We start from the raw sequence: 26,505 nt of genomic DNA, 5'->3' as shown, positions 1-26,505 counted from the left end.
CATAAATGAACTTGTGATTACTTAAGCACCTCACATGTTTATCTGGGGAAAGACTTGAGGCCTGGAGAAGCCCTCAGATGTTTTTCAGTAGATAAATCGGAGGATCTCAGGAATGTACTCACAGCCTTTCTCTGCTAGTGGGAGACCAAGGACCTCCTTTTGTTCTTTGCTTCTTTGCCCTTTGAATCTAAAACATGCATTTTGGAGATTCATATTTCATATCTGAAACAATCCAGTTCAATCCTGTTCATTCTTACAGCTCTGATTCTTTTAACCAGGCACATGGGACATATCCTCCTACTTGAGGGGCATAAAAATGATGTCATAAGGACTCAGCTTCTATTTATTGCTCTTTACCATTTCCATTCTGCTTTTATGTGTATTTACTTTAATTCTTATAACAGCCATGTATGGAAGACTAGGAGTTTTTAATTTGTATTTTATTTAAGAGGATAAAAGCTCAGGGAAGCCAAATGTTCACTGCTGACAGTAGAACTGGCGTCTCCTTGGGTCACAGCCTTACGCCCCTCTTGCTTCAATGTATGGCAGCTGTGGGTGTGGCAGACCGCTCCCCGTGTGCACACGTGTGTGTTGGATTTTTTTCCATACCCGTTAATCAGGAACCCACTGAACATCTCCAGCATGTTAGAAGAGGAGGAGCTAGAAGTCTGTATCCTCATCCTTTCCATTACATTGAAGAAATGAGATGTATCTGGTCATTCTTTTGATGACAAGGGTGTGTGACCCAGTGGTCTCATCGAGGCCTCTCTTAGCAGAGGTGGTGAGACACTAAGAGAAAGACACAGGCACTTGCTCCCGGTCTTAGGATGATTTTTCCCTGCTCTACTTATGGTGAGGATGGCGTAGAGAAAAAGCCTTTCCTCTCCGCCTGTTCCATTTGTTCCCTCTCCTGCTCTGAATGCTTTCCCTCTAAGCAAGACAAGGTGGCTCTGCGATTTCGCCCTCCTTGGAAGAGCTGTTCAGCTGTCTCCAAATGATTCTTGGCCAGGGAAGCTATAGCCAGGATAATGCCTCCTTTAGAGACAGACTTAAGCACGTGGGTGCCCTGTCCACTGTTTGAATCTCAAGACTGTAGAGCTTTCCCCACGTTGAATCCAGGCTTGCTTTAACAAGCTTGTGTCTGAGAGGCTTCATATCCTCCTTTCCAGCTTTATGTGCTCTTGAGGAAAAGTAACATCCTGAATCATTTAACAAGTCTGGTCCCCCCAAAGGGTATCAAGGTATCACTGTTTCCTGGTTATTTCTTTCAGTTCAGTAAACCCAGTGGCAGTAGCTGTGCCAAGACCTCTATTGGTCCTTGTCCAACCCCTTCAGCATGAAAAGTTGCTTTTCTTAGCCTCCTGGGAAGGACATGCTAGTGCAATATTAAAGAGAATTCACCCATTTCCCATCCAGTTCTGTCCCCTGATTCCCATATCTGTTTCCCAACTCCAGCCAGATACAAACTCTGGAGCCATGAGTGTGGTCATTTTAGTGGACACTGTGCTAACACAGTGGAGAGGTGGGTCGGGTACCACCTCCAGTCTCAAATGGGTTACCAGTCAACTAGGAGAGAGACAGCTAATTAAAATACAAGGCAGCCCACTTCTGGGCCTCCATACCCATTAGCTTGAAATAGCTAATTCTGTACAAAGAATAGAGAAACATCATAGAGGAAGTGCTATTGGACTAACCTTTAAAGAACGAGAATTCTCTACTCAAGTGTAAGTGTCAAAAGGACATTTTAGGCAGAAAATGTTTGCTGAAAGCAGAGAGAAGATGCAATGTTTTATGCATGTACATGTGTGCGTAAGACTGGGACGTACATCAAGATTCAAGGCGGCAGAAGAGGGACATTAATGTTTCAAATAATAAATGCTGTAGTATTCAAAGAAAGATTATTTTAGTCTAGAAAAGGTTCTTGTCTTAGCCTTACTTGGATCTTTGGCCAAACAGCCATGCAGATTTAGTGGACGGTGAATAAATATTTATAAAGCATAATTTAATTGAAATGCTATTCAAACTGGATTTTTTAATGTGGTTAAGATTCAGGCCAAGAAGGGGAAGATGGAGATTTTGGATAAAGGTACCGTTCAGATGTCCTTCTGATGTTGTATGATGTCTGTAGATACTATTTAGGGCCTACTGTGTGTCCAGTGATGGGCTAGGAGCTGGGGATGCAGTTACATAATAACAGATCATACCCAGTGGACACCTGTTCATGCCTTTACTACTGAAGTTCTCCTCGATCCTTGGATCCAGATCATTCAGATTCCTTTTCCTCTGGCTTCCCTAAATACAAAGCAGAGGTGAAACATGGTCCCTGCACGTAAGTAGATGTCCAGCTGATCTCCCCATTCGGGTGGCCTCTAACACTAACAGGCACTTTGTGCATAGGAATATCGGAAACATTAACAGGCCATCTAGTTTTCCGACAGTTAAGATAATCAAGCCTGTGGGGTGCCTGGCAGAGATCCAACTCTTGATCTCAGCTCAGGTCTTGATCTCAGAGTCATGAGTTGAAGCCCCATGCTGGACTCCTACCTTAAAAAAAAAAAAAAAAGTTATTAAAAAAAAAAAATCCAGGTGCCTGGGTGGCTCCATTGGTTGAGCAACTGCCTTTGGCTCAGGTCATGATCCTGGAGTCCTGGGATTGAGCCCCTGTCAGACTCCTTGCTCAGCGGGAAGTCAGCTTCTCCCTCTCTCTCCGCTTACCACTCCCCCTGCATGTGCACTCTCTCTCTGTCAAATAAATAAAAATAAAGTCTTTAAAAAAAAAAAAAAGATCAAGCCAAGCAGCTTTAAATTTTCCTGTTCTTCAAAGGAAAGTACTGTTTCTAACTTTTTTTTCTGAATTATGTTCTTGAATATACAGTTTATCAGCCATGTAGACACTATAAAAGAGGAGTGTCAGAAGTCACTGTCAAATGCTTGGTCATGTCAGAATTGTATACCTGGAAAAAATAATTGAAGTACTTGGCAACTCTACACCATGGCTCTGCAGGTTGGGTTTTTTCCACCCTGTAACCATTACGTAATTCAGACAGATTGCAAATTACCTCTGTGTTTGTTCCCTCCCTTCCAAAGGTTTGATCTTGCCCAAGTATTAATACTCATAAACTTTTATGACCAAATTATTTGACAGTAAGAAGCATGTAAATAGGAAGCTTATGCCAACATGATTTCCTGCAGTTTCTGTTCTCCCTAAGATCATTCTCCACTTTGATTTCTTCTAGATTACATTGTCTGACAATTCGTAGAAGAACATTAGGAGACCAAATAAGGCACCACATTTTCATGAAAATGTGTATGTCAACTCTAAAATTATATGTAATTGTGTTTACATCTAATGTTCAAAAAAACTCTTTTCCTGTTTTTTTTTTTTAATTCCTTTTTTTTTTTTTCCCCATTTCCCCTAGGGTCATATAATTGAATCCCTGAAGTAAATACTCATCCATTCATCATACTAATTTAGATTTCTCCTAATACTAGAGTCATGCTGAGAAAAGCAACATGTTCTGGGATTACCCTGTGAAATATAAAGAAAACGGTTCATTATGGAAGAATATTCTCTCATGTGTCACCGCCTGCATGCATGTCAAATGGTGGTTCTTCCCAAAGTGTTGGGGACTTTTTTGGATACCACCTCTGGCCTTCTGGGCTTTTTCTGGCCCCCAGACCTCTTCTCTGGGAGGTGTGGGGAAGAGAGCGCTCTGGCAGGTAGAGGGTGTTACTGGCATTGGTGAGAGCGGGTGGACTGCATGTGAGGGGGAGCGGTGATAAGTAAGGAGCTGTCACCTGTAAGCCTTGGAGAACAGGTGAAGTAACATGGATCTAGAAGAGCCCCCAGTTCCAAAGACTGTGACCTCAGCCACAAAAAGATCAGCTGTAGAGAGAGGTCCACTGCATAAAAGTGGACTGTGGGTTTGTTCTGGGCAGTTCATACCACTATATCTTGCACTGTGTGAAGAGCTTCTTCGTCAGCTAGAATACCAAGAGTTTACATAGTGGCCTAGCATGGCCTGTTGGTAGAGTGATACAGTAGACATTCCTTAAGAAACTGGGAGGAGTGCATAGGCTTTAGGTCTCTTGCCATTATCTCATTTTCCCTTAAAATAGATATATCCTAAAAATTGGAGCTTCAAAATGGTATACTTTAGGGGCACCTGCGTGGCTCTGTTGGTTATGCTTCCAATTCATGATTTCATTGCAGGTCATGATCTCAGGGTCATGGGTTCAAGCCCTAAACAGAGGGTGGTGTCTGTGCTCAGCAGGGAGTCTGCTTGAGATTCTCTTCCTCTGCCCCTCCCCCCACTCATAAGCTCACATTCTCTCTCTCAAAAGAATCAATCTTTTTAAAAAATGGCATACTTTAGGCATTTTTCTATAAAGACACTTGTGCCCAGAAATAAGCATATTTATTAATAAGCAAATAACCAAATTAATTTGCCTCTCTTCTTGGCTTATAAAGCTTTGAGCAGTTACTGCAACCAGTCTTTCCAGCATCATTTCCATGACCCACTGCCCTTAGCCTACATTTGCCCTAAATCATTGTTCACCAAATGTCCTAATTCCCTCTTTGCTTGGAATGCCTTCTCTGAAGGCCATCTCCAATGCCAGCTTCCTTCCTTTCTTCCAGATGTGAGCTCTCCCTGTTCTCAAAGTTCAGATTTCTAAAAAGTCTTAAGGTCGTTAAGTACCTAAAATCTCAACATCAGAGGTTATGAAGCTCCTTGAGGAGCAGAAATGACCATGCAAGTTGAACTTGAGTTAATCTGTTTGAGAATATTGCTTATTCTTTTTTGGCATTTTCTTGGGCAGAATGTTGAACATTAATGCCTTTAGATTTATGTGTCTCTGCCATATCCTTGTGCGCTTCTAGTTTTGTGTGTTTGCTGATTTTCCTATTTCTCTGAGCTCTCAAAACTAAGTTACTTATTTAAAATCCAATTCCTCAATAAGTACTGGTGGTTTATTGGTTTTTCATTGATTAATAAAGGGACATCCTTATATGTCTCCTTCAGACAGGCATTTCTTTAGCATAACCAAAAAATTAGAAACAATCCTTTTTTTTTTTTCCAGAATCTTGCCACCTCCTTAAGCTTTCTGTGATGAAAATACTCCCTTTTTACCTAGTCTTGTAACTTCAACACTTAAAACAAAATTGTTCGTTGGAGTAGAGAAGGTAATACAAAACAGTGGGAAAACACCAAGTGCAAATGTGAAAAGACTTTGTTCCCTGATGTCACAGCTTTATAGAAGCTGGTGCTGATGAACGAAATAAGAAAACTGACTCCTTCAGACTGAGCTTCATATATACCTCTCTAACTTGTTTTTCATTTGTAAGAAAAGCTTTTTGTGCTTTTTTTTTTCTCCTCTTTCTGGAATGCCAGATTCTAACTTTAGTTCTATTCTGGGAGTCAAGCCTTTGGGACATCTCACTGCCAGTTTCGGTATCAGACTCTCTGGAAGCCAGTGACCTTTTGTCCTGCACACCACGCCTGCCTGTGCTCCAAGTGCTTCTACTTCCTTCATTCCTGATGCCCTTGTAGAAGTCAGATCTTTCTGTACGAAGCTGGTTAGCTTGTACAAGACAGCTTGTTGTGGTAAAATTGGAGCCCATTACTCTAAAGGACATCACTGGTGTTAGAAGCTAGAAGTCAAACCAGGCTCCCAGCACTGGATTGTCCATTAGCAGATGTAAAGAAGTTTTTTTGTTTTTTTGTATTGTTTTGTTTTGTTTTTAAGATTTATTTATTTTAGCACACATGTGGGTGCATGCAAGATGGGGAGAAGCAGAGGCAGGGGAAGAGAAAGAATATCCTCAAGCAGACTCCACACCGAGCACGGAGCCCAGGACTGGGCTCGATCTCATGACCTTGAGATCATGACCTGAGCCGAAATCAGGAGTTGGATGCGTAACAGACTGAGCCACCCAGGTACCCCTGAAAAGAAGTAGTTCAGACCAACAAGATAACTCTTCACCTTCCACTTCTTTTAATTGGTTGAATCTTTTTCTGTATCAATAGGCAGATTTGAAGTTTTGTATTGTTTCCTAAAAGCATTAAAATAGAAGATGACAAGTTATAGGGTTACTTGCCATTTAGTTGGAAAAAACAAAACCAACTAGAAGTAGTCTGGTTATACTTCAGTTTTATATTCTTGTTTTCAACTGAGAGAAAAGTTTCTATAAAAATTTCCACAAATACCTCTAGTAAGATACCAGCTCTCTTCTGTGTATTATAGATTTCTATCCGTTATAATCTCTAATTATTGCTCTAAAATTTACCTTTTATCTGAGAACACTGATACCTAAATCTTTTTTTTTATTTTATTTTTTATTTTTTTTCTTTATTTATCTGACAGAGATCACACGTAGGCAGAGAGGCAGGCAGAGAGAGAGGAGGAAGCAGGCTCCCTGCAGAGCAGAGAGCCCGATGTGGGGCTCGATCCCAGGACCCTGGGATCATGACCTGAGCCGAAGGCAGAGGCTTAACCCACTGAGCCACCCAGGTGCCCCCTGATACCTAAATCTTAAGGGCTATTTCACATGTAAATTTTTGCTACATTGACATTCCTTTTGAAAAATATTCTTTAATCTTCCATGATTTTTTAGAAGCACCTTTAAATCAACTCAGTACACCAATCTTACTATCTGATCAGTTTTTTCTTAATGGCAGATCTCACTTTTAACACTGTTCTGCAATTTTCTTAGTTAAAAACCCAATTTAAGGGTAACATTACCTTTCTAAAAGCATTCTTGCTTCATGGGGTACCTGACAGGCTCAGTCGTTTAAGCGTTTTACTCTTAATTTCGGCTCAGGTCATGATCTTGGGGTCATGAGATGGAGCCCTGCGTCAGGCTCTGTGCTCAGCAGGAAGTCTGCTGAAGATTCTCTCTCTCCCTCTCCCTCTGCCGCTACTCCTGCTCACACGCACTCTCTTTCTAAAATAAATCTTTAATAAAAATGAAGAGTATTCTAGTTTCTTAACGGCAGGTTATAAGCACAGAATGTTAGTGCCTTTAGCTACAATTTGCTGCAGAGTTACATGATTTTAATTTTTTATTTTTATTGAATTCTACAGTATTATTTTCAGGCATACAACATAGTGACCAACAGTTATGTACATTATGAAATGCTCACCATGGTAAGTGTAGTTCATCTGTTACCATACAAATATTACTCTTGGTATTTCTTATACTGCACTTGTCATTTCTATTACTTATTTCATAATTAGAAGTTATAGGATGCTTCAAAAGGTTTTATATCCTCTGAATTAATAAAAACCTGAGTGTGCATATCAGATGAGAGCCCAGCCACATGGTTTGGCAAGGCCTTATAATATATCTGCTGCTACTCTTCAAAATCCGTCTGCCTGAATAGTGATTGCTGGCACATTTCTTTCTCTGTAAAGGAGGAGATGAAAATGTCCTGTGACAGCTTGCTCTTTATGTGGGAAAGGGAAAGGATGGGGTGCTTTTCAGCACCCTGCACCATTCACCTGAGCCTGCTCTGTCTATGTCTGTGGGAGCTGAAATCTTCCTGCTGGTTATTACTCCTTTTCCTCTTTCTAAAATCAGTTTGAAAGTTACTTGTCTTTGGGACTTGTTTAAAATATGAATAAAAAGTTTGACATAACTCCAAACAGTGGGAAGGAGCAGGAAGCTGAGTGGAGGACCGTGGGAATTCCAGAGAACAAGTTCCATGGAAGCTAGATTTCTGCACTCTGGATCTTTCTTTCTGCACTTGTGACTCGGGGCCGGTGAAACAGACAGCGTCCTAAGTTCACTCTAACGGCGGGAAATAATACCGTGGTAACCAGAGCTAGCAAGCTGCTGTTCATGCCAGGAATGTGGGACATGCCCGTAAAAACAAAAACAGAGCTACTACTAACTTAATCATATTTTTGTTGGATTAGGAAGATGCAGCTGAACTTGAGGATTTTTAAATTCCTATAAGATGTTAATGTTTCAAAGCATTATTTCACAGTGGCCATTAAACTCAAGCCTTGCATTTGTGTAGGGAGGGAGAGTTCTGCTGATGTCCTGGAAATCTGTGACCCTGTGTTCTGCAGCCTCAATTCCCTTGATAAGAAGCCCTGACTTCCCAGAGGGGAATAGGATGCTGCCTTCAGCTAGCGGTGAGAGCTTCAGTTACAAACTGAAGTCACACCAGATTAAGGAATGACAGGGCCGAATGCAAAAATAGAGCTGGAATGATCCTGATTATTGTGTAAAACAATATTCCAATAGGAAAGATCTTTACTAAGTCAACCGTGGAAGGTGCCAGAACATGGAGTTCTGTTGCTGAGTATGTAAATGTCCAGAGCTCCTGGAGGAATACACGGGAGAGCCGTAATCCAGAAGGGGCGTGTGTGCCCCCACCTTCCAGGAGCACGAGTCCAGACGCAGCCGTGCCCCTAGTGTCTCTTCCAGCAGCTAGGACAAGAGATGGTGATGGCTAGAAGCAAGAGTGCTGGCAAAGTCTTAGTCATTTGAGAACGAAGCATTATTGTCTCCTGATTAGCAGAAGTATCAAGTATCCTTGAAAAGAGACATCGTGGCAGAGAATTAGAGAATCATCTAATTTTAGAGCTTATAGTTGTATCCAAACCTGACGTTTTGCAGATAGGAATATTGCTGGCTTAGAAAGGTTTGACCTGTCACAGTCCGTTCAGGATGATTAAGGCTTAGATCCAAGGACCAAAAATTCAGTTCTCTGTTCTCCTCTGCCTACTTCCTGGGCAAGAGACACTACAAGAGAGACTAAGGGTAGCTTGAGAGAAGAAGCTTTGCCACAAATCATTCACCTGCAAAGAAAGATATAATTGTGTGGATATGTCTGGCAAATTAAAGTTGTCATTCTTCCGACCCTTCATCAGTACCACTTAAGATGGTAGAAAGTTGTAATTGAATCCAGTGATACAGACATTTCTGTGTAATTGTTCCTTGGTGTGTGAGAACATCAGGTGGGCAAATTGAGTAGCTCTTTTGTGGCAAAACCCAATATAGCGGGGCACCTGGGTGGCTCAGTGGGTTGGGCCTCTACCTTCGGCTCAGGTCATGATCCCAGGGGCCTGGGATCGAGTCCCGCATAGGGCTCTCTGCTCAGCAGGGAGCCTGCTTCTCCTCATCTCTCTCTCTGTCTGTCTCTCTGCCTATTTGTGATCTCTCTCTCTGTCAAATAAATAAATAAAATCTTTAAAAAAAACAAAACAAAACCCAATATAGCTTAATGTCTTCAGCACAGATGATGTCACATTCCCGGGAAAGGGCTTAGAGATTTTGGCAACAATAATACATATGTATTAACTTTATATATATACACATCACATAAATAGATAAAACTAAATTCTTACCTGTGTACATATACTGGAATACACGGGAACAAACAAATGAGCCACCCATCCAGATTGTCCCAAGATTGTCCTGTGACGAGGAAAGGGATCATTGACACTCCACCCCTGACATCACCTTGAAAGGTTCATGGGGTCTCTTGCAGTTTATTTTGTGACTTCTTATTGAATTATAATCTAGAAAAATTTCTGAACCTTGAGATTTCAGTTATCATTTCCTAGAAGCAGCATATGAGAAGAGGAAATATTTAGGAAATAGAAGTTCAGATCAGAGTATAAATTCCACTTCTGTTATTTTTATTAGATGGATGACTTTCTGAACTTTGTTCCCAAATCTCTAAAATAGGGTGGTGGTGATGAAAATACCCGGTGAGGGTCCAGATGTTAAAAATAGATGTGAAACCTTTAACAGATTTCACATAAACATGGGTATTTTCATTTCTTACCTCTTTGCATAATCTATAAACTAATATTTCCTTTTTCATTTTCTGGACATTTCCCTTTAAAAATATCAATTTATCCTGATATTAATGTCATGTCAAATCCTGGAATCTGGTAGAAATGAGCTTATCTTCTCATGCTTTTCATGATTCCATGACTTAAATCCTATGGCCTTGAATCTTTTGAGTATAAGAAGTCATTTTTGAGTTCTGGCTTCATACCATGCCTCATCTAGTCATTTTGGATCCTGTCCCCAAACTTTTTAGCTCCACTAGGTTCCTTCTGATGTTTAACAACTGAAACCATTCTCATGGCTGTAGGTACAAGCATAGCATAGCACTCTACAAAGAATATTTTCCTTTTTTCTATTTCCTCATCATTTTCAAAACTTGTTGACCTTCATGACTGCAGAATACCTTGAGTTCATAGGCTCAGAGCATGACCCCTCAATCTTGTTAATAAGCACAATATCCTAAATTTGGATTGCTTCTCCCAGATGTATCATATTTAGCCTTTTGAAGCTTGTCTTTCCCCTTTCTGCAAACTTGGGTTCCAGAGTGCTTTTTGTTTAGGCTGCTTGTTAATTTTTTACCCTGTCAGTTATTAAAATATATAGCAACTCTCCCTGTACTCTTATTCGGGACTTTGGTAACATTAGAATTTTACCATCAGCCAGCCCTTGCTGCGGCTGAACTGCTGTAACCTGTAAACCTTGATTTGTTGACCAGATAGTTAAGTCCACCCCGTACCAGGGACTGTATTAAAGGCTTGTATACAGAAGGAAGCTAGACAGATGAAGAGTTAGCACTCTTGAAACTTACATAGCAGTGAAGGGAAGGGAAACCACAGACCAATATAAGAATTAGTAAAATAGACCTAAAATAAGATGACATGGTGGAGAGTCACTTCAAATAAAGTCAGATGGAACTAGAGCATAGAGAAATTGACACTGCAAGAGAGACTAAGGGCAGTTGGAGCCACGACTTCAGTGAGAAGGTGAGAGGAGATGCAGAGCTGGAGGATTCGCGTTGGATAGATGGCAGAATACAACAGCCTTGTTCAAGTTATGCCTTGGTTATAGTTTCCTACCCCAACAGGAAGTCTTGACCATGTTCTTAGTAGCAACAATTCACTTCAAAGTATTCTTTCATGATGGTTCTTGGGCACTACAGATTTGGGGAACTGGATGTTGAAAATACCTAGACGGATATACCCAGGGGCAATCACAACAAATCTTAAGCATAGTCCCCAAAGTCAGTAAGCTATTTCTTTAAAATTTTCAGGGGTTCCTTTGACTCTAAAGAATATGACCTATGATAGAATACCTTAAGTGATCAACTAATGTACCATTTACTGGAGATGCTCATATGATCTACTCTTTCTGCATTGCTTGTTGGATAAAAATGACCCTGCTTGTTTGATGCTCATGTGATTCTGAAAGCATAGAGGTAGAAAAAGCTGAGGATATAAAGAGAGTAAACTGTGCCATTGGCAATCTAATAATTTTTTTTTTTTACTTTAGTGCACAAGCTTTTAGACACTCAAAAATAGGAAAATGTTCCCAACATATTTTTTAAATTTAAAAAATCATAAATAGGACAAAAGCTCACAAAGTTTCAGCCTCATGAGTATAGATGCAAATATCATAAAGCCTTTGTGAGTCTAAACCAGCACTGTAATAAAAACTTAGTAAACATTCCCACGTAGGACTTATACCAAGAATGCAAAGATGATTCAACTTTAGGAAATGGAGAATGTGATTGATCAGTTAATAGATCAAAGGAGAAAACATTTTTATTGTCTCTGTGGTTGCTGAAAAGGTAGATATCGGGACCCTTTCCTCATACAGCTATTGGTAAAACTCAGAAAAATATTTACATAGTATTAGAAATCAGTGGCCAATGACAGACTTAAAGGAAGAAGAAGAGATATTCTCACTAAAGAAAAAAAGTGTATATATAAACAAATATACACACATAAAAATATATTACAAAATATCATTTTATGTCTTATTTGTCTCTAGGAAACTGAAGGGAAACAACTGTATTAGAACTCATGAGTTGGAAAATGAATATTTAAAAACCAAATAGCCTAGATAAAATGGTTAAACACCTAGAATGACATAACTACTGAAACTTAAAATAGAAATTCTTAATGGACCTATATAATAGGAAATGGAATTAGTAATTTTTAAAGAATCCCAGAAAGAAAAGCCAGAGCACAGATGACTTCAATTGTGAATTCTACCAAGTGTTTAAAAAAAAAAAAATTAACACCAATCCTTCCCAAATCCTTTTAAAACACAAGAGGAAGAAACACTTTCTAACTTATTCTTTGAGGGCTAGTATCAACCCAAACCAAAGCTATAACAAGAAAACTACAGACCAGCGTCTCTTATGAATAGACATAATTTCTCAACAAAGTACTAGCAAAGTGGATCTGGCAACATGTAAAGAGGATTATGTGCCATAATCAAATGAGATTAATGCAAGGTTGGATCAAATGGGAGTAAAGAAACCAATGTAAAACATCATTTAATAGAATAAAGGACAAAAGCCATGTGATAATAGATGCAGAAAAAGCATTTGACAAAATTCAACAACCTTTTGTTTTAAAAAATACTAAAGGAGGGGTGCCTAGGTGGCTCAGTGGGTTACGCCGCTGCCTTCGGCTCAGGTCATGATCTCAGGGTCCTGGGATCGAGTCCCGCATCGGGCTCTCTGCTTGGCAGGGAGCCTGCTTCCCTTCCTCTCTCTCTGCCTGCCTCTCTGCTTACTTGTGATCTCTCTCTGTCAAATAAATACATAAAATCTTTAAAAAAAAATACTCAAGAAGAAACAGAAGGGAACTTCCTCATTCTGATAATGCCATCTATGAGAAACTTGAAGCTAACATCCTACTTAGTGGTGAAGAGCTGGATGCTCCCCCTACCCTCAAGACCAGACCAGGATGTTCGCTGTCAGCACTTTTTTTGACATTATGCTAAAGGTTCAAGCCATGGCAATTGGGCAAGAAAAATAAGCATTGAGTTTAGAAAGAAAATAAAATTGTCTCTGTTTATGGATGTCATGATCTTGTATGGGGAAAAAAAACTCCTAAGCACCAAGCACCAAGAAACTATTATAACTGAAAAATGAGTTAAGCAAGGTTGCAGGCTATATAAGATCAATACCTGAAAATCAATTGTATTTCTTTCATATTAACAATGAACAATCCAAAAACAGAATTAAGAATACAATTCCACCTACAATAGCATTTTAAAAAATAAAAATTTAAAAGTGGAAGGCTTATATACTAAAAACTAGAAAATATTATTGAAAGAAATTAAGTGGAAAGACATCCCATGTTCATGGATTGGAAGACTAACTCTTGTTTGGGCAATATTTTTCAAATCTCTAGATTCAGTCCAATCCCTATCAAAGTCTTAGCTGCCTTTTTACAGAAATTGATGAACTGATCCTAAAACTAATAAGGAAATGCAAGGAAACCGGAATACCTGTTTGGAAAAGAAAAGCAAAGTTGTAGGACTTCTGCTTTTGGTTTAAAAACTGAGTACAAAGCAACAGTAATCAAGACTATTACTGCATAAGGATAGATATATAAATAGAATTAGGAGCCCAGAAATATACCCATACATTGATAGCTAATTGATATTCAAACAGATGCCAAGGCAATTGAAAGTATAGTCTTTTCAACAAATGGTGCCAGGACAACTATCACATGCAAAATTATGAAGTTAGACCCAAATGTTACACCTATATATACAAGAAATAATTCAAAATGGATCATTGACATAAATGTATGAACTAAAACTACAACTTTTAGAGCAAAATGTAGGTGGAAATCATTACGCTCTTGGGTTAGGCAGTGGTTTGTTGGAAATGACAAAGGCCCAAGTGACACACACACCCCAAATTGTGCTTCATCAAAAGTAAAAGAAAAAAGTAAAAAGTAAAAAAAAGTGTGTTGTGTGCCTGGGTGACTCCATTGGTCAGGCATCCAGCCCTGTGATTTCAGCTAGGGTCATGATCTCAAGGCTGTGGGATTGAGTCCCATGACTGCTCCATGGTAAATGAGGAGTCTGCTTGAGATTCTCTCTCTTCCTGTCCTACCCCGTTTGCAAACTTGCACTCTCTCTCTCTATCATAAATAATAAAATCTTAGAGCAAAAGTAAAAATGTGTGTGCTTCAAAAGATACTATCAAGGGCACCTGGGTGGCTCAGTCAGTTAAGCGTCTGCCTTCGGCTCAGGTCATGATCTCTGGGTCCTGGGGTCAAGCCCCACGTGGGTCTTCCTGCTTAGCGGCAAGTCTGCTTCTCTCTCTCCCCCTCAGCCCCTCCCCACTGCCCATTCTCTCACTCGCTCTCTCTCTCTCTCTCTTTCTCTCAAATAAATAAATAAAATCTTTTTTAAAAAAAGATACTATCAAGAAAGTAAAGACTATCCACAGAAAGGAGGAATTATTTGCAAATTAGATACCTGATAAGAGACTTGACCCTAAAATGTAGAAAAAACTTTCATTGATAAAAGGAAAAATAACCCACTTTATAAATGAGCAAAGCATTTTGCATAAACATTTCTCCAAAGAAGATCTATAAATGGCCAAAAAGCACATGAAAAAGATGTTTAACATTATTAGTCTTCAGGGAAATCAAATCAAAATTTAAACCAACTAGGATGACTAGAATCAAAAACACAATTATGATTGGTGAAGATGTGGAGAAACTGGAACCCTCATACATTGCTGGTGGGAATGTAAAACACAAAACAGTTTGGCAGTTCCTCAGATGTTAAATATAGAGAGAAATGTACCACAGCCCAAGAGAACTGAAAACTTAAGTCTACACAAAATCTTGTACATGAGAGTTCATCATAGCTTTGCTCATAATAGGCCAAAAGTGAAAACCCAAATGTTCATCAGCTGATAATAAATCAATAAAATGTGGTATATGCACACAATAGAATATTTTTAAGCCATAGAAAGGAATATAAAGTTCTGATACACACCACAACACGGATGAACCTTGAAAAGATTTTGCTAAGTTAAACCAGACACAAAGGCCGCAAGTTTTATGATTCATTTATATGAAATGTCCGGAATAGGCAGAACCATAGAGACAGAAAATAGATTAGTGGTTGGTTACCAGGATCCGGGAGTAGGGGAGAGAGTGGCTGCTAATGGATATGAAGTTTATTCTGGTGATAATGAAAACCTTCTGGAATTAAATAGTAGCGATGGGTGCATGATTTTGTGAATAACTTCAGTGCCACAGAATTGTATATAATTGACCCTTGAACAACATGGGTTTGAACTGTCCCTTTCCATTGATATGTGGATTTTTTAAAAGATAAGTACAGTACAGTTTCAGAAATATAGTTTCTCCTGTGGTTTTCTTAACATTTTCTCTAGCTTGCTTTATTATAAGAATATAGTATTTGGATAGAATACATGTACACATACAAAACGTTTTGACTGTTATTGGTAAGGCTTCTAGTCAACAGTAGGCTCTTAGTAGTTCAGTTTTTTGGAAGTCAAAAGTTACCTGCAGATTTTCAACTGTGTGGGAAGGTCAGCACCCCTACACTCATGTTGTTCAAGGGTCAACTGTACTTTAAAAAGCTGGACTTTGATATGTGAGTTATATCTCAAAGAGCTGATATTTAGTAAATTTCTACTTTTTTAAAGAAAATTTATTTTCTGTATGCCATGAATGACAAATATAAAAATAGAAAGGCAAGAGTAAATGGATGATGAAATCTAAGACAATTAAATTTTGAGAAAAAGGGAAATTATACTGCAGATAATAGTATATATTATAGTATTTGATTAACAGAGTATGAACTTAACCACTGGGACAGACCAAAATAAATCTAGAAAGAGACCTAAATGCATGTATTAGGAAACCAATATATAGTAAAACTAATGCTTTTCCTCAGTGGGAAAAATACAGTTTATTCATGAAATGTTGACATTCAACACCTAGCTGACTTAACAGTTGGCATTTGCCGTTGAAAATAGCAAAAAATAATCCTGGCAAGCTTAGGCAGAGACACATTTACAGGAAGAATATTTGGTAGCTCAGTCAATAGGAAATCAGGCTAGAAGCTGGGAACAGAGCCTCCCTTGTGCCACTCGCCTAGGATGCCACTGTGTTGCTGTCACAGGACTCTAAATCCCACCCATGCCACCATGACTAAATTCTAATAGTCCCTGTCTGTGTATGTCTGCCACTATTTAGACTGCGAGACCTACGCGGAGCCCAGGACATAGCCCCGCATCTTTCCTGCTGGGGATGTTGAAAAGGATATGTGCTCACCATCAGTACTGTGGTGGGACGCAAGGCACTGTCGCATCAACCCAGACAGGAAGGTGCCCAAATGCTGGTGAGCCAAAAATGACGGATTTCTACTAACATTTGGAGTAACTAAAATTAGAGCCATCCTTTATGATATGGACCAAAATAAATTCTACATGAATTCAGAATGTAAATGTGAATCTTGAGACCATAAAATACTTGAAGAAAATATATGTGAATATTTATCTAATCTTGGGTTGAGAAAGTTACTTAGCATGAAAAAAAATCAACCATTAAACATGTCAGTAGAGAAGGGAATCAGTCTGTTAGATTAAAGAGGGGGAAAAATGGTATATACCAGAACATTAACAGTGGTTCTCTCTCTTTTTTTTTTTAAGATTTTATTTTATTTATCTGATAGAGATCACAAGTAGGCAGAGGCAGGCAGATGGAGAGGGGGAAGCAGGCTCCCTGCTGAGCCGAGAGCCCAAGACGGGCTCATCCCAGGACCCTGAGATCATTACCTGAGCTGAAGGCAGAGGCTTAACCCACTGAGCCACCCAGGTGCCCCAGAGTGGCTCTCTTTAGGTGAACTAGAAATTGTTTCTCCTTTTTTCCTGTTTCAAGTTTCAAACCTGAAGCTACTTTTTAAATTTGGGAAGTGAGTGAGTTGGTTGATTGCTTTGTAAGAATACATAGGTGTCTGGATCTTTAGAAGTACATTTCATGCTAAACACCACTGAAGGAAGAATAACACTTCCAAAAGTGGGTAATGAGACAGTTATGTTTAGACATCCCATCTCTTGTTTAAAAAAAAAAAATGTTCAAATGGCTATTGAAATTTGTTCCATGTGGGGGCACTTCAAAAGGAAGTCCTGAATAATTGAATTATGACTGTAAGAATGCCCAAGATCATGATGTTTCTCTTACCTCCTCCAGTGTTTGTTTTTAAGGGAGCCCATTTGCTTGCATAGGAATATACTAGTTTGTCCTCAGGGTATTGGAGTCTAAGGGGAAACCTCACAGATGCCAAGATTCTGGAGGTGGTATTTACTGTGGTCTATATTTCATTACCTTATACTCTTACCTACAAACAATGAGCTGCCTCACCATTTCCCATTGAGGCAGCTGTTAGATCCCCAGTACCTTGTTCAATCTTGGATTCCTGTCTCAGTAAAGGATGCTTAGTATCTTTGGCCTAAGAGATGAGTTGGTTTCTCCCAATGTGAAGGTGTATCTCCTGAATGGAATAAAGAGCTTCTCACAGAAACCTTGATACCAGAGCATGAGGGGAGCCTTTCATGTTCCAGAAAGGCCATCCCTGGCACATTATAGAGACAGACCAAGAGATCTGGAGTAGGAAAGAGAACACAGAAATGCCAGCTTGTTCCCCTTCTTGCCACTCAATTGCTTTTCCTCCTTGTAAAAGAAAAATAATCATTCTGGCTTTGAATATCCTTTGTAAATGCCTATAGCCTTAACTATTAAGAAGATGTGAATCAGTAAACATGATCTCTCTGGGATTTTTTAGTGGAAATTGTCATGATGTAAGAGTTCTTCATAAATATATATATATATATGTCTTACTAATCCTTTTTTCTAGAGCCATTTCCTCAGGGGGCTTATTGAACATTTCTGTTCTTTTTATTCCTCGGTCATAAACAGCATGACTCTCAGCTTCTGTAAGTTTCAAAGTCTCCATGTCTTCATCCTTCATGTGAATATAGGACCCCATCGCCCTGGCCTGAAATTAAATCAGGATACAACTGTTTTTGGCATTAGATGGTTTAGTTATCCAGTTTCACCTCATTTTGCAAGGTGGATCTAAAACAGCTTGGGCATATTTGTATTTTCATGTGTATTTTTATGAGCTACGCCTTTCATGAGAAGTTTAGCAGTTTTCTTGTGTTTAAACTTTGTCTTTCTCTTACATCTATATATTTGGATGCCTTGGAGCAGGAGCATCTAGATGGAAGAACAAAATGTTTCTTTTTTTATGATAGAAGCGAAGAACAGTTATTCTGACCCTGATTTCCTTGGCATTAATGTATTTCTGTCCACTGTTCATGAATGTGGTCATGCTCTGGTGAATCCAGTGTCAGTACCACAGTGGTTAGGAATGGGGAGAGTGGCAGGGGCTGCCTGGAGTCATGGCCCTGCACCCCGCCCATCCCCCTGCACTCCCCTGCCCCCACCCCCCATGCCCCGCCTGGATGAATGAGGGAGGTGCAGCACACTGAGGGGAGCACACAGATCCCTCCAGCCTGCCCAGCAGTCCTCAGTCACACCTGGCTACAGTCAGACTGACACCAGCATTTCTCTCCTCTCTTTTCAGGAGCTGCCTATTGCCAGTTTATGGACATGCTCTTTCCGGGCTGCATTAGTTTGAAGAAAGTAAAATTTCAAGCAAAGTTGGAGCATGAGTATATTCACAATTTTAAACTTCTGCAAGCATCGTTTAAGCGAATGAATGTTGATAAGGTAGGAAACTAACTTAGACCTCCATAAAATGCATGGTCTTTCCTCAAAATTGTTTTTGTGCCACGATGCAGAAATGCAAAGATGTATCCATGGTGTATATATCTTGATCTTGTCAAAGTAGTTTGGGGTCTGTGCCTAGCATAAAGTATCAACCCTCACTTCCCTTATTTGTAGGAGGCTTTCATTGAAGGAAGTCTCTAAACTTAAAGCTGAAGAATATGGCTGAAGTCCACTCAGTCTCCGCCTACTTCCTGTTATGCAAATAGGCGCATAAGCCATAGTCCGCATCTGCATGCTTTCTGTTACGCAAATACACACATAAGCCATATTCTGTATCTAGGATCTATTTCTTAGAGGGAATAGTTTGGGAAAAAAGGAATTTTGAATAAGGGGAAAGAGAAAAAAAAAAAGAATAAACAGAAAACTTCTTGGCATCAACAGTAGCTATAACTAGGCCATGGAAATCAAAAATGTAAATACTGTTACAAGAGACAGGTTAAAGGAAAAGAGAAAAGTTTTCTAAACCGTATATGTTTTTAATGTAATATCTTCCTAAACCAAAGCATTCTTACCAAATATTAAAATCTTTGCCTCTGGTTTTCTCATAATTTTTTTTTTTCAAGAGACTTACCTCTAACAGCTCAACCTTTTGGAGTCATTTCAACTATGTCCTTTGCTGTGGTTAATTTCCAGTTAGCTCCTTCCATATGCATTGGAAACCAAGCTACATAGGTTCTCCTTACTTATTAACAGTATTACTTCTCCATACATGCTCCTAGATCATAAAGGAAAACACTCACTCATAAATAGCTATGCAACAAATTAGGGCGTTCTACTTTCTGTGGAAGCGTAGACAGAGTGGCTGAGCCATTGTTAAGAATGTTGAAGATAAAATTCTGGCACAGGGAGACTGGCCTTGATCACCTTTGTTAGCCTCTCTAGCTTAATATGCTATGATTCCACCCAAGGGTCCTTGGAGAGGCAGTCGTCCCTGTGAATGCTTGACAGCAGGTGGGAAGTGTCTGTGTGAAGATTTGCTTGCCACCCCAGATTTTGAACTTTTGCCCCCCAGAACTTATATTTGGATAGGGAATGTGAAATTAAGGCAATAGAAGTGAGTGCCTACTTGGAACAGTTAAGGTAGTAGTCTTGCCATCATCTAAAACTGGTTCTAAATGTTCACGTTTGGCAGAAAACAAAATATAGTAGCATGTTAATTAAAGGGCCGTATTCCCTAAGGAGGTATTTAAAAATGATTAACTGGCATAAACAAAAGTTATAAATCAGAAAACATGAAAATCCTCAGCACAATAAAAAGTCAGCTACTAAGTGCATGTGTGGAAGGAATTCTTCCGTGTGGGCGGGATTCATTGAAGCTTGGGAGGAGAGAGATCCGCATCCAAGTCTTCCTCACTGAAGAGTCTTCATGAAAAATGTGCCCCTCTCCCAAAGTTTGTTTCTCTTTATTTTGCTCCATAACTTGAGTTCTTTTCAGTTTTAGCTTCAACAAACATTTTGGAAAAATCCATTGCTAATGATTTAGTTTAATGGGTGGCCTAAAATGCTTCAGGTGTTTTTTTCCTTACCATGGTCTTTGATATTTGAGGTCTTTCTCTATTTTTAAGTGGTCCTGATCATCCATTTTAGGATATCTGTGGTATCCAGCCCCTGAGGTGGCAAAGCCTTGCTGAAAATTTAATTTATATGGCTTCTGTTCATATTATTACTTTGTGAAGCTGTGTGCTTTGAATGCTGGGTTTGTGTCTGAATCGTGTAGCTGTGATCGGACTCACTCCCCAGCTTCATAGCTCTCGTGGCCTACATTCAGCTAGGATTCCCACTCAAAAATGAGAAAGTCAGAACCTGGTAATGGCACAATTTGCATAACTAAGTCCTTTTTTTCCATTTTCCTTCAAAAATAGCTGCCCATCAAAGTAAAGCTAATGAGTCACCCCACATTTCATCCTGTCCATAATCCTAAAAGTTCCTGCACAACTTCTAAAGGGAATACCTATTAGCTATCTAGGTTGCCAGTAGAGTTCCTCCATGAAGAGCCAAGATCTGTCTCAGAAGCTGAGTTGATTATAGTGCAGAATGCCTTCAGTGACTCCCCCAGTCAGACCCCATTTCTGTCCTTCTGTTCCTCCATGGCACATTAGCTGTGCGCCTATGTAGCCGATCTCACAACCTAGAGATTGTGACCTGAGCCGAAATCAAGAGTCGGACGCTTAACCGACTGAGCTACCCAGGGGCCCTGCAGGCAGTTGTTTTTAATGCCCTGTATCGTGTAAAAAACAAAACAACAACAACAACAACCAGGAAAGTTTCTTTTGCTTCATATGAACCATTCCATAAGCTTATGTTTGCACTGATTTAAGCCTTATTCACTCTGCCTGGTAGCTATAATCCTTACAGGAGTTCGTTCCAGCACTGCTAGATCAAGTGTTTGCAAGAAATATGGAAAGCCCATCAATCTTGAAACAGCAGAACATCCCAGGCCCATTTTTGCAGGGAGATGCTTGAGTAATTAAATACATGATGAGGAGGATCAGCCCCTCTTGACAGCTAAGGGTATTCCTTGTTTCGTCTCATTTGTTCAGAAGTGTGAAATAATTCAAAAGAACCACTTAGAGCATTTTAGTTTAACTTTTCTTTAATATGATGGGGAAAAAAAAAAGGTGAATTCTAGAACGTAGCTAGCCAAGAAGCTGTGGGGAGACCAGTAGTAATTGTGGACATGTACGAAATAGTTATAGGGAGCTCCTTGGTTGTGGTAAATACACACAAGGTCATGAGTCACGGCGATTTTGTATTGCAGGTGATCCCAGTGGAGAAGCTGGTGAAAGGGCGTTTCCAGGACAACCTGGATTTCATTCAGTGGTTTAAGAAGTTCTATGATGCTAACTACGATGGGAAGGAGTATGATCCTGTGGAAGCGCGGCAAGGGCAAGACGCAATCCCTCCCCCTGACCCTGGCGAACAGATCTTCAACCTGCCCAAAAAGTCTCACCACGCAAACTCCCCCACTGCAGGTATGGGGACAGGGAAGTCCAACAGTTGCTTTCCTTTTGGGAAATGGCTCTGGTTCATCTGCGCTCTCCTGTGTTGGGTGGATTCTTCCCAGCAGGCTCTTTATGCCTCTGGATTTGACCACATTATCTTCCCAGCAGTGCCTTATCTGTAGTAAGTCTAATGATCGTGATTTAAACTACTAAAAAGGCAGAGTTACTCACTCTTTATCTGTCAAGCTGCATGTTAGGATCATACTCCAGGGGTCGATTTCATTTTCTTGGTATGTTTTTCTGAAAAATATCAAGTGTCTGTTTAGATTTCAACTGAAATATTTTTATGACTTAATTGCTGGCTGTAGAAACCAGGATGTGAACCAATTTATGCTTTTAAATATGAATATACTCTTTCAAAGGAAAGTCATGAAATATGCATCCTATCTCCTGTATGGCTGGTGCCAATTTTTGTGTGATAATATTCAGCAAGACCTCATTGTATCCAGCTTGGTCCAAAAGTGAAGTCATTGGGGATGGATACCTAGAAATTTAAAATCTTTTAAACTTCTGTGGATAAAATCTTTCAAAGATATAAACATCCTTCCATAAAAAATAGACTTTATCAAGCAGGAGGGTGTTCTTGTACAAATTGAGATCATTATTACACAAGTTGCAGTCCTGGACAGTTAAACGATGAAATGCTCAGAAACTACTTGTTCCATCCTAAAAACCAGTGTTCATGCTTGTTAAACCAATAACCTTAATTTGGTAAACAGTACAAATTCCTTATTTATGCCCAATCAGAATGGATAAGAGGTGGCCGGAAAAATACTAATACTGAACAATACAGGCATCTTGTAGAGGCCAGAGGAGGTCCCTCTGTGAGCCTCCCACATGTCCATGTCATCGAGGCTGGCAGTGTGCCCTCAGTGGGAAGGGGGGAGACTGGTTTGAAGAATGCTAGCATTTCGTGTTTGGGCAGACAAGGAAGGGTTTGCACAAGAGGAGGGAAGATGCCAAAAAGATTAAAGGAAATGAAGGAATGACTTGTCAAGGAAGCAGAAGGAAGGGAACAGAATGGCCAACAATGTCTCAGTTTGTGGAGGAGTCAAGTAAAATGAGGATGGGAAGAGTCCATTGGATTTCTCAACTTAGGGGTCACTCAGTGGAATGATGGGACCCAGATTGGTAGAGGACTCAAGGAAGGAGATTAAGATAGCATAAAAGTCCAACTTTGGAGCCATAGAGTGAATGAGTTTATATAAAATAAACTAAGCTAAGCACAGATCTTCTGGAAAAGGGAAAAAAGGAAGCTGAGAAAAAAAGACATGAACATCAGGGAGAAAACTAGGAAGACTCGGCATCAGAGAATGAACAGTAGGACATTTCTGGAAAGAGGGATCACCAGCAATGCAGAATATTAATTGTGGAGAGATCAAATAGGATGAAGCCTGAAAAGAGGCCAAAGATCCCGGGCTCCCAGGAGGTGAGGAATAATCCTTGAGGGAACAGGTCTGTTAAGACGCTGAGTGCATAAACCTAAATCCCAGGAGACTGGATAGGAGCGTGGCCTCACTCACAAATGGTAAAGTCACGCAGTAAGAGTAGACTCCGCCTTCACCAAATTTGTCAGGAAAAAAAGTTGAAAAACGTTGAGTTGTTGTGGGAAAAGCTGACAGTCTCAAGAGGTGAGATTGGAAGGAGCATGGTGTTGTCCTTGCTCTGTTTTCGTTTGCTTTCAGGACAAGGCACAACGGGCAGTTTTGTAAAGTGAGAGAAAGTTCCATGGGAGGAGAAATATTTGATGATAAGGAAAAGGCAAAATTTGTGGAGCCAGGACCCATAAACCAGAGGGAGAAGATGAGGTCAAATGTGTTGATACAAACTTAGAAAGGAAGGGGAATTTTATTTTTATTTTAACAAGTGCTGGGGAGAGAGCGGTTGGGTGAAGCCACAAGGAGTTTGGGGGAACAAAAATTTACGGTGGTTCAAATTGGACTTCAAGTTTGGTCTCAGAAACTTGATCAGTACAATAGATGTGGGTAGAGAAGAAGATGGTGTGTTTTGTCCAGCGTGGGGGATTTGGTGGCAAATGGAATAGGAGGACATGGGCAGGAGGGGAGACTCAGGGCACCTGGCATTTCTCATCTTAGGGTCTTTTTCTAGAGCTCTTAATGGTGTACAGATCCATCTTAAAACTCCACTGCCACTTTTTTTCCCCCCACGTTTTTTAGTAGTGAAATCAGACAGGCTTCAGAAATTTATTTTTCTTCCACAATCACAGCGTGTCCTTGGATTGGCACCACTGCTCCTGCTCCCCCAGCCCCACCGCCCGTGCTGCTGCCTTGGCCTTATTCTCTAGCAGCTCCCCCATTGGTCTTTCTCAGAAGCCGCAGAGAAGTGTGTGCTGTTTTGATAGAATGTCCGTGAACCTGAAACAGAAATACATTTCTTCCAGAGCTTAACCTCTCCAGTGACAAAGCTCAGGAAACACATTAAAGTCAACAGGTAATAAATAGGGTTTTTAATGTTCCAGAAGGCAGTAGTTCTTACGACTTATGTTCCTAATACCTTGACCATGTGCACCTCATTGGTCTTAATCAGGAGGAAAGGGTATTTTCTTTCTTTCTTTTCTTTTTTTTTTTAAAGATTTTATTTATTTATCAGAGAGGAGGGGGGAGAGAGCGAGCACAGGCAGACAGAATGGCAGGCAGAGGTAGAGGGAGAAGCAGGCTCCCCACCGAGCAAGGAGCCCGATGCGGGACTCGATCCCAGGACGCTGGGATCATGACCCGAGCCGAAGGCAGCTGCTTAGCCAACTGAGCCACCCAGGCGTCCCAGAAAGGGTATTTTCAAAAGTCAAACCAATCATAACCTTTTTATTAAAATGGGTTCTGTCTCTTGGACATTGTGGGATGGAAAAACTATAGTGTGGAAAAAATTATAGCAAGGTATACACCACATGTAGAACATTGTTTTAAAAGCTATAGTAAGTGAAAGGCTCTTATAAAAACAGTAAGATCTCATTTTTCTTGAGGTCATGTATCCAACTCTTGGGAATACAGCCAAGAAAATGTAAGTCAACATGTCTTCCAAGAGTCAGAATAGGTATTGTCAAATCTGTGATGTAAAATGTATAATTATGGGACACCTGGGTGGCTCAGTTGGTTAAACGACTGCCTTCAGCTCAGGTCATGATCCCAGCATCCTGGGATCGAATCCCACATTGGGCTCCTTGCTCAGCAGGGAGACTGCTTCTCTCTCTGTCTCATCCTGCCACTCTGTCTGCATGTGCTCGCTCGCTCGCTCTCTCTCTGACAAATAAATAAATAAAATCTTTTAAAAAAATGTATAATTATAACAAACATGGGGGTATGGTTTCTCCACACATCACGTGTCAGGGCAGGGAGGCCACTGATAGCAATAGAAAATGTAAGCATCAGTAAAGGAAGAGCCGAAAGACTTCAGAAAGCTTGCTCAACAGCCCAACAGCCCGAATGCCTTATTAGAGAATCACATAGCTCCACACCTCTCCGTAGCCCTCAGGGTCGGTGGGACACCAGCATGTACTAATTGATACACTCAGAGCCCCCCCTTCTAATTCTTTTTTTTTTTTTTTTTAAGATTTTATTTATTTATTTGACAGACAGAGATCACAAGTAGGCAGAGAGGCAGGCAGAGAGAGAGAGAGAGAGAGAATTAGGCTCCCCACTGAGCAGAGAGCCCTATGCGGGGTTCGATCCCAGGACCCTGGGACCATGACCTGAGCTGAAGGCAGAGGCTTTAACTCACCGAGCCACCCAGATGTGCCCCCCTCTTCCAATTCTTAAGATTCTGTTTAACTTTCTGTTAATCATCTCTGCCATGAACGACTTACAGTCTCTAAAGTGGCCTCCTGCCTCTGGTCTGAAACCATTCAGGGCCATCTTCTCTGTACACAAGTCTGATTTGGTCCATCCGAAGTTGAAGACAATGTGCGTGATGCTGAGGTGAGGGTCCTCTCCCTGGGAATTCTCCAATCCACGTCACAGTGATGCCGTGTCGGGGACGTTCAGAAGTCATTTCTGTCCCGCCTCTAAACCTTGTCCTTTCTCAACCATCCGCATTAGTGGAAGTAAGCAATGGCTGCTATAATCAAAAGCAGACGATCACCCTTGTCTTTTTGTTTTGCTTTGGGATTCTTCATTTCGCAGTAGATCTTTCTCCCCAGATACCTCCTTAGGCCGATATTAAAAGTAACTTGCATGTCCTGACTGTAATCCACGAGGAGCAGGAGGCGCTCGGAGCATCTTGTGCCAAAGGGCCCATATGTGAATGGAAATACCATCATGGAATGGATCGTCCACATGTTGATAATTAAGTGCTGTCTACCTTGGCAAAAAAAAAAATAAAAAATAAAAAATAAATTTTTTTTTTCATCCTACAGACTTCCATAGCCATGCTCCATGGGTTGTTTGCTTTTGTATAAAGCACACACTCGGTGCATTCGGCTGTTGTGAGAACATGCTGGATTTTTCTGCCAGTTCATTAACAGACACAGAATATCTTTTGCAGCTTCAGAGAAGCCACAGAGCCCACTGGTGTCTGTGCGGTTGGGTGACTTTCCTGCACCTGCAGCCGGGCTTTGGCATAAGCAGAGGCTGCCCGGCAGTTGTTCTCTCCACATTCTGCAGAATCGCATCTCTAATTGCTTGTGATCTACCAAGGAGGAGTAAGTGTTAGAAGAGACATTTTCACAATGGTAGATCTCTGTTGAGTGCATATATCAGTGTGAGTCAGGATGTTTGTAAGAGCATTGCAGTGAGCTTAATCTGCAACTCAAGAGAGCCATCAGGTTGGGGGGATTGAGCTGTTAAGTGTGAGTACTTCCTAAACTTGAAAGGAAATGGAAAGTTGCGGTTCCTATAGCAACCACAGCTCAGAC

The 26,505-nt window shown here is 40.4% G+C and overlaps 1 protein-coding gene across 1 annotated transcript in view; it reads left to right on the top strand.

Annotated features, from left to right (window-relative positions):
* Positions 1-26,505, top strand: part of MAPRE2 (microtubule associated protein RP/EB family member 2) — a 96,275-nt gene that overhangs the window by 40,452 nt on the left and 29,318 nt on the right. Inside the window, exons 3-4 of the mRNA XM_032311553.1 lie at positions 18,431-18,576; positions 21,395-21,608. Coding sequence (XP_032167444.1) covers positions 18,431-18,576; positions 21,395-21,608 — 360 coding nt within the window. The remainder of the gene's footprint in view (positions 1-18,430; positions 18,577-21,394; positions 21,609-26,505) is intronic.

This window comes from Mustela erminea, chromosome 13 (assembly GCF_009829155.1).
Source record: "Mustela erminea isolate mMusErm1 chromosome 13, mMusErm1.Pri, whole genome shotgun sequence".
Classification (NCBI taxonomy): domain Eukaryota; kingdom Metazoa; phylum Chordata; class Mammalia; order Carnivora; family Mustelidae; genus Mustela; species Mustela erminea.
Note: the sequence above shows the minus strand (reverse complement) of the source record. Positions and strands in the feature narration are given on the sequence as shown.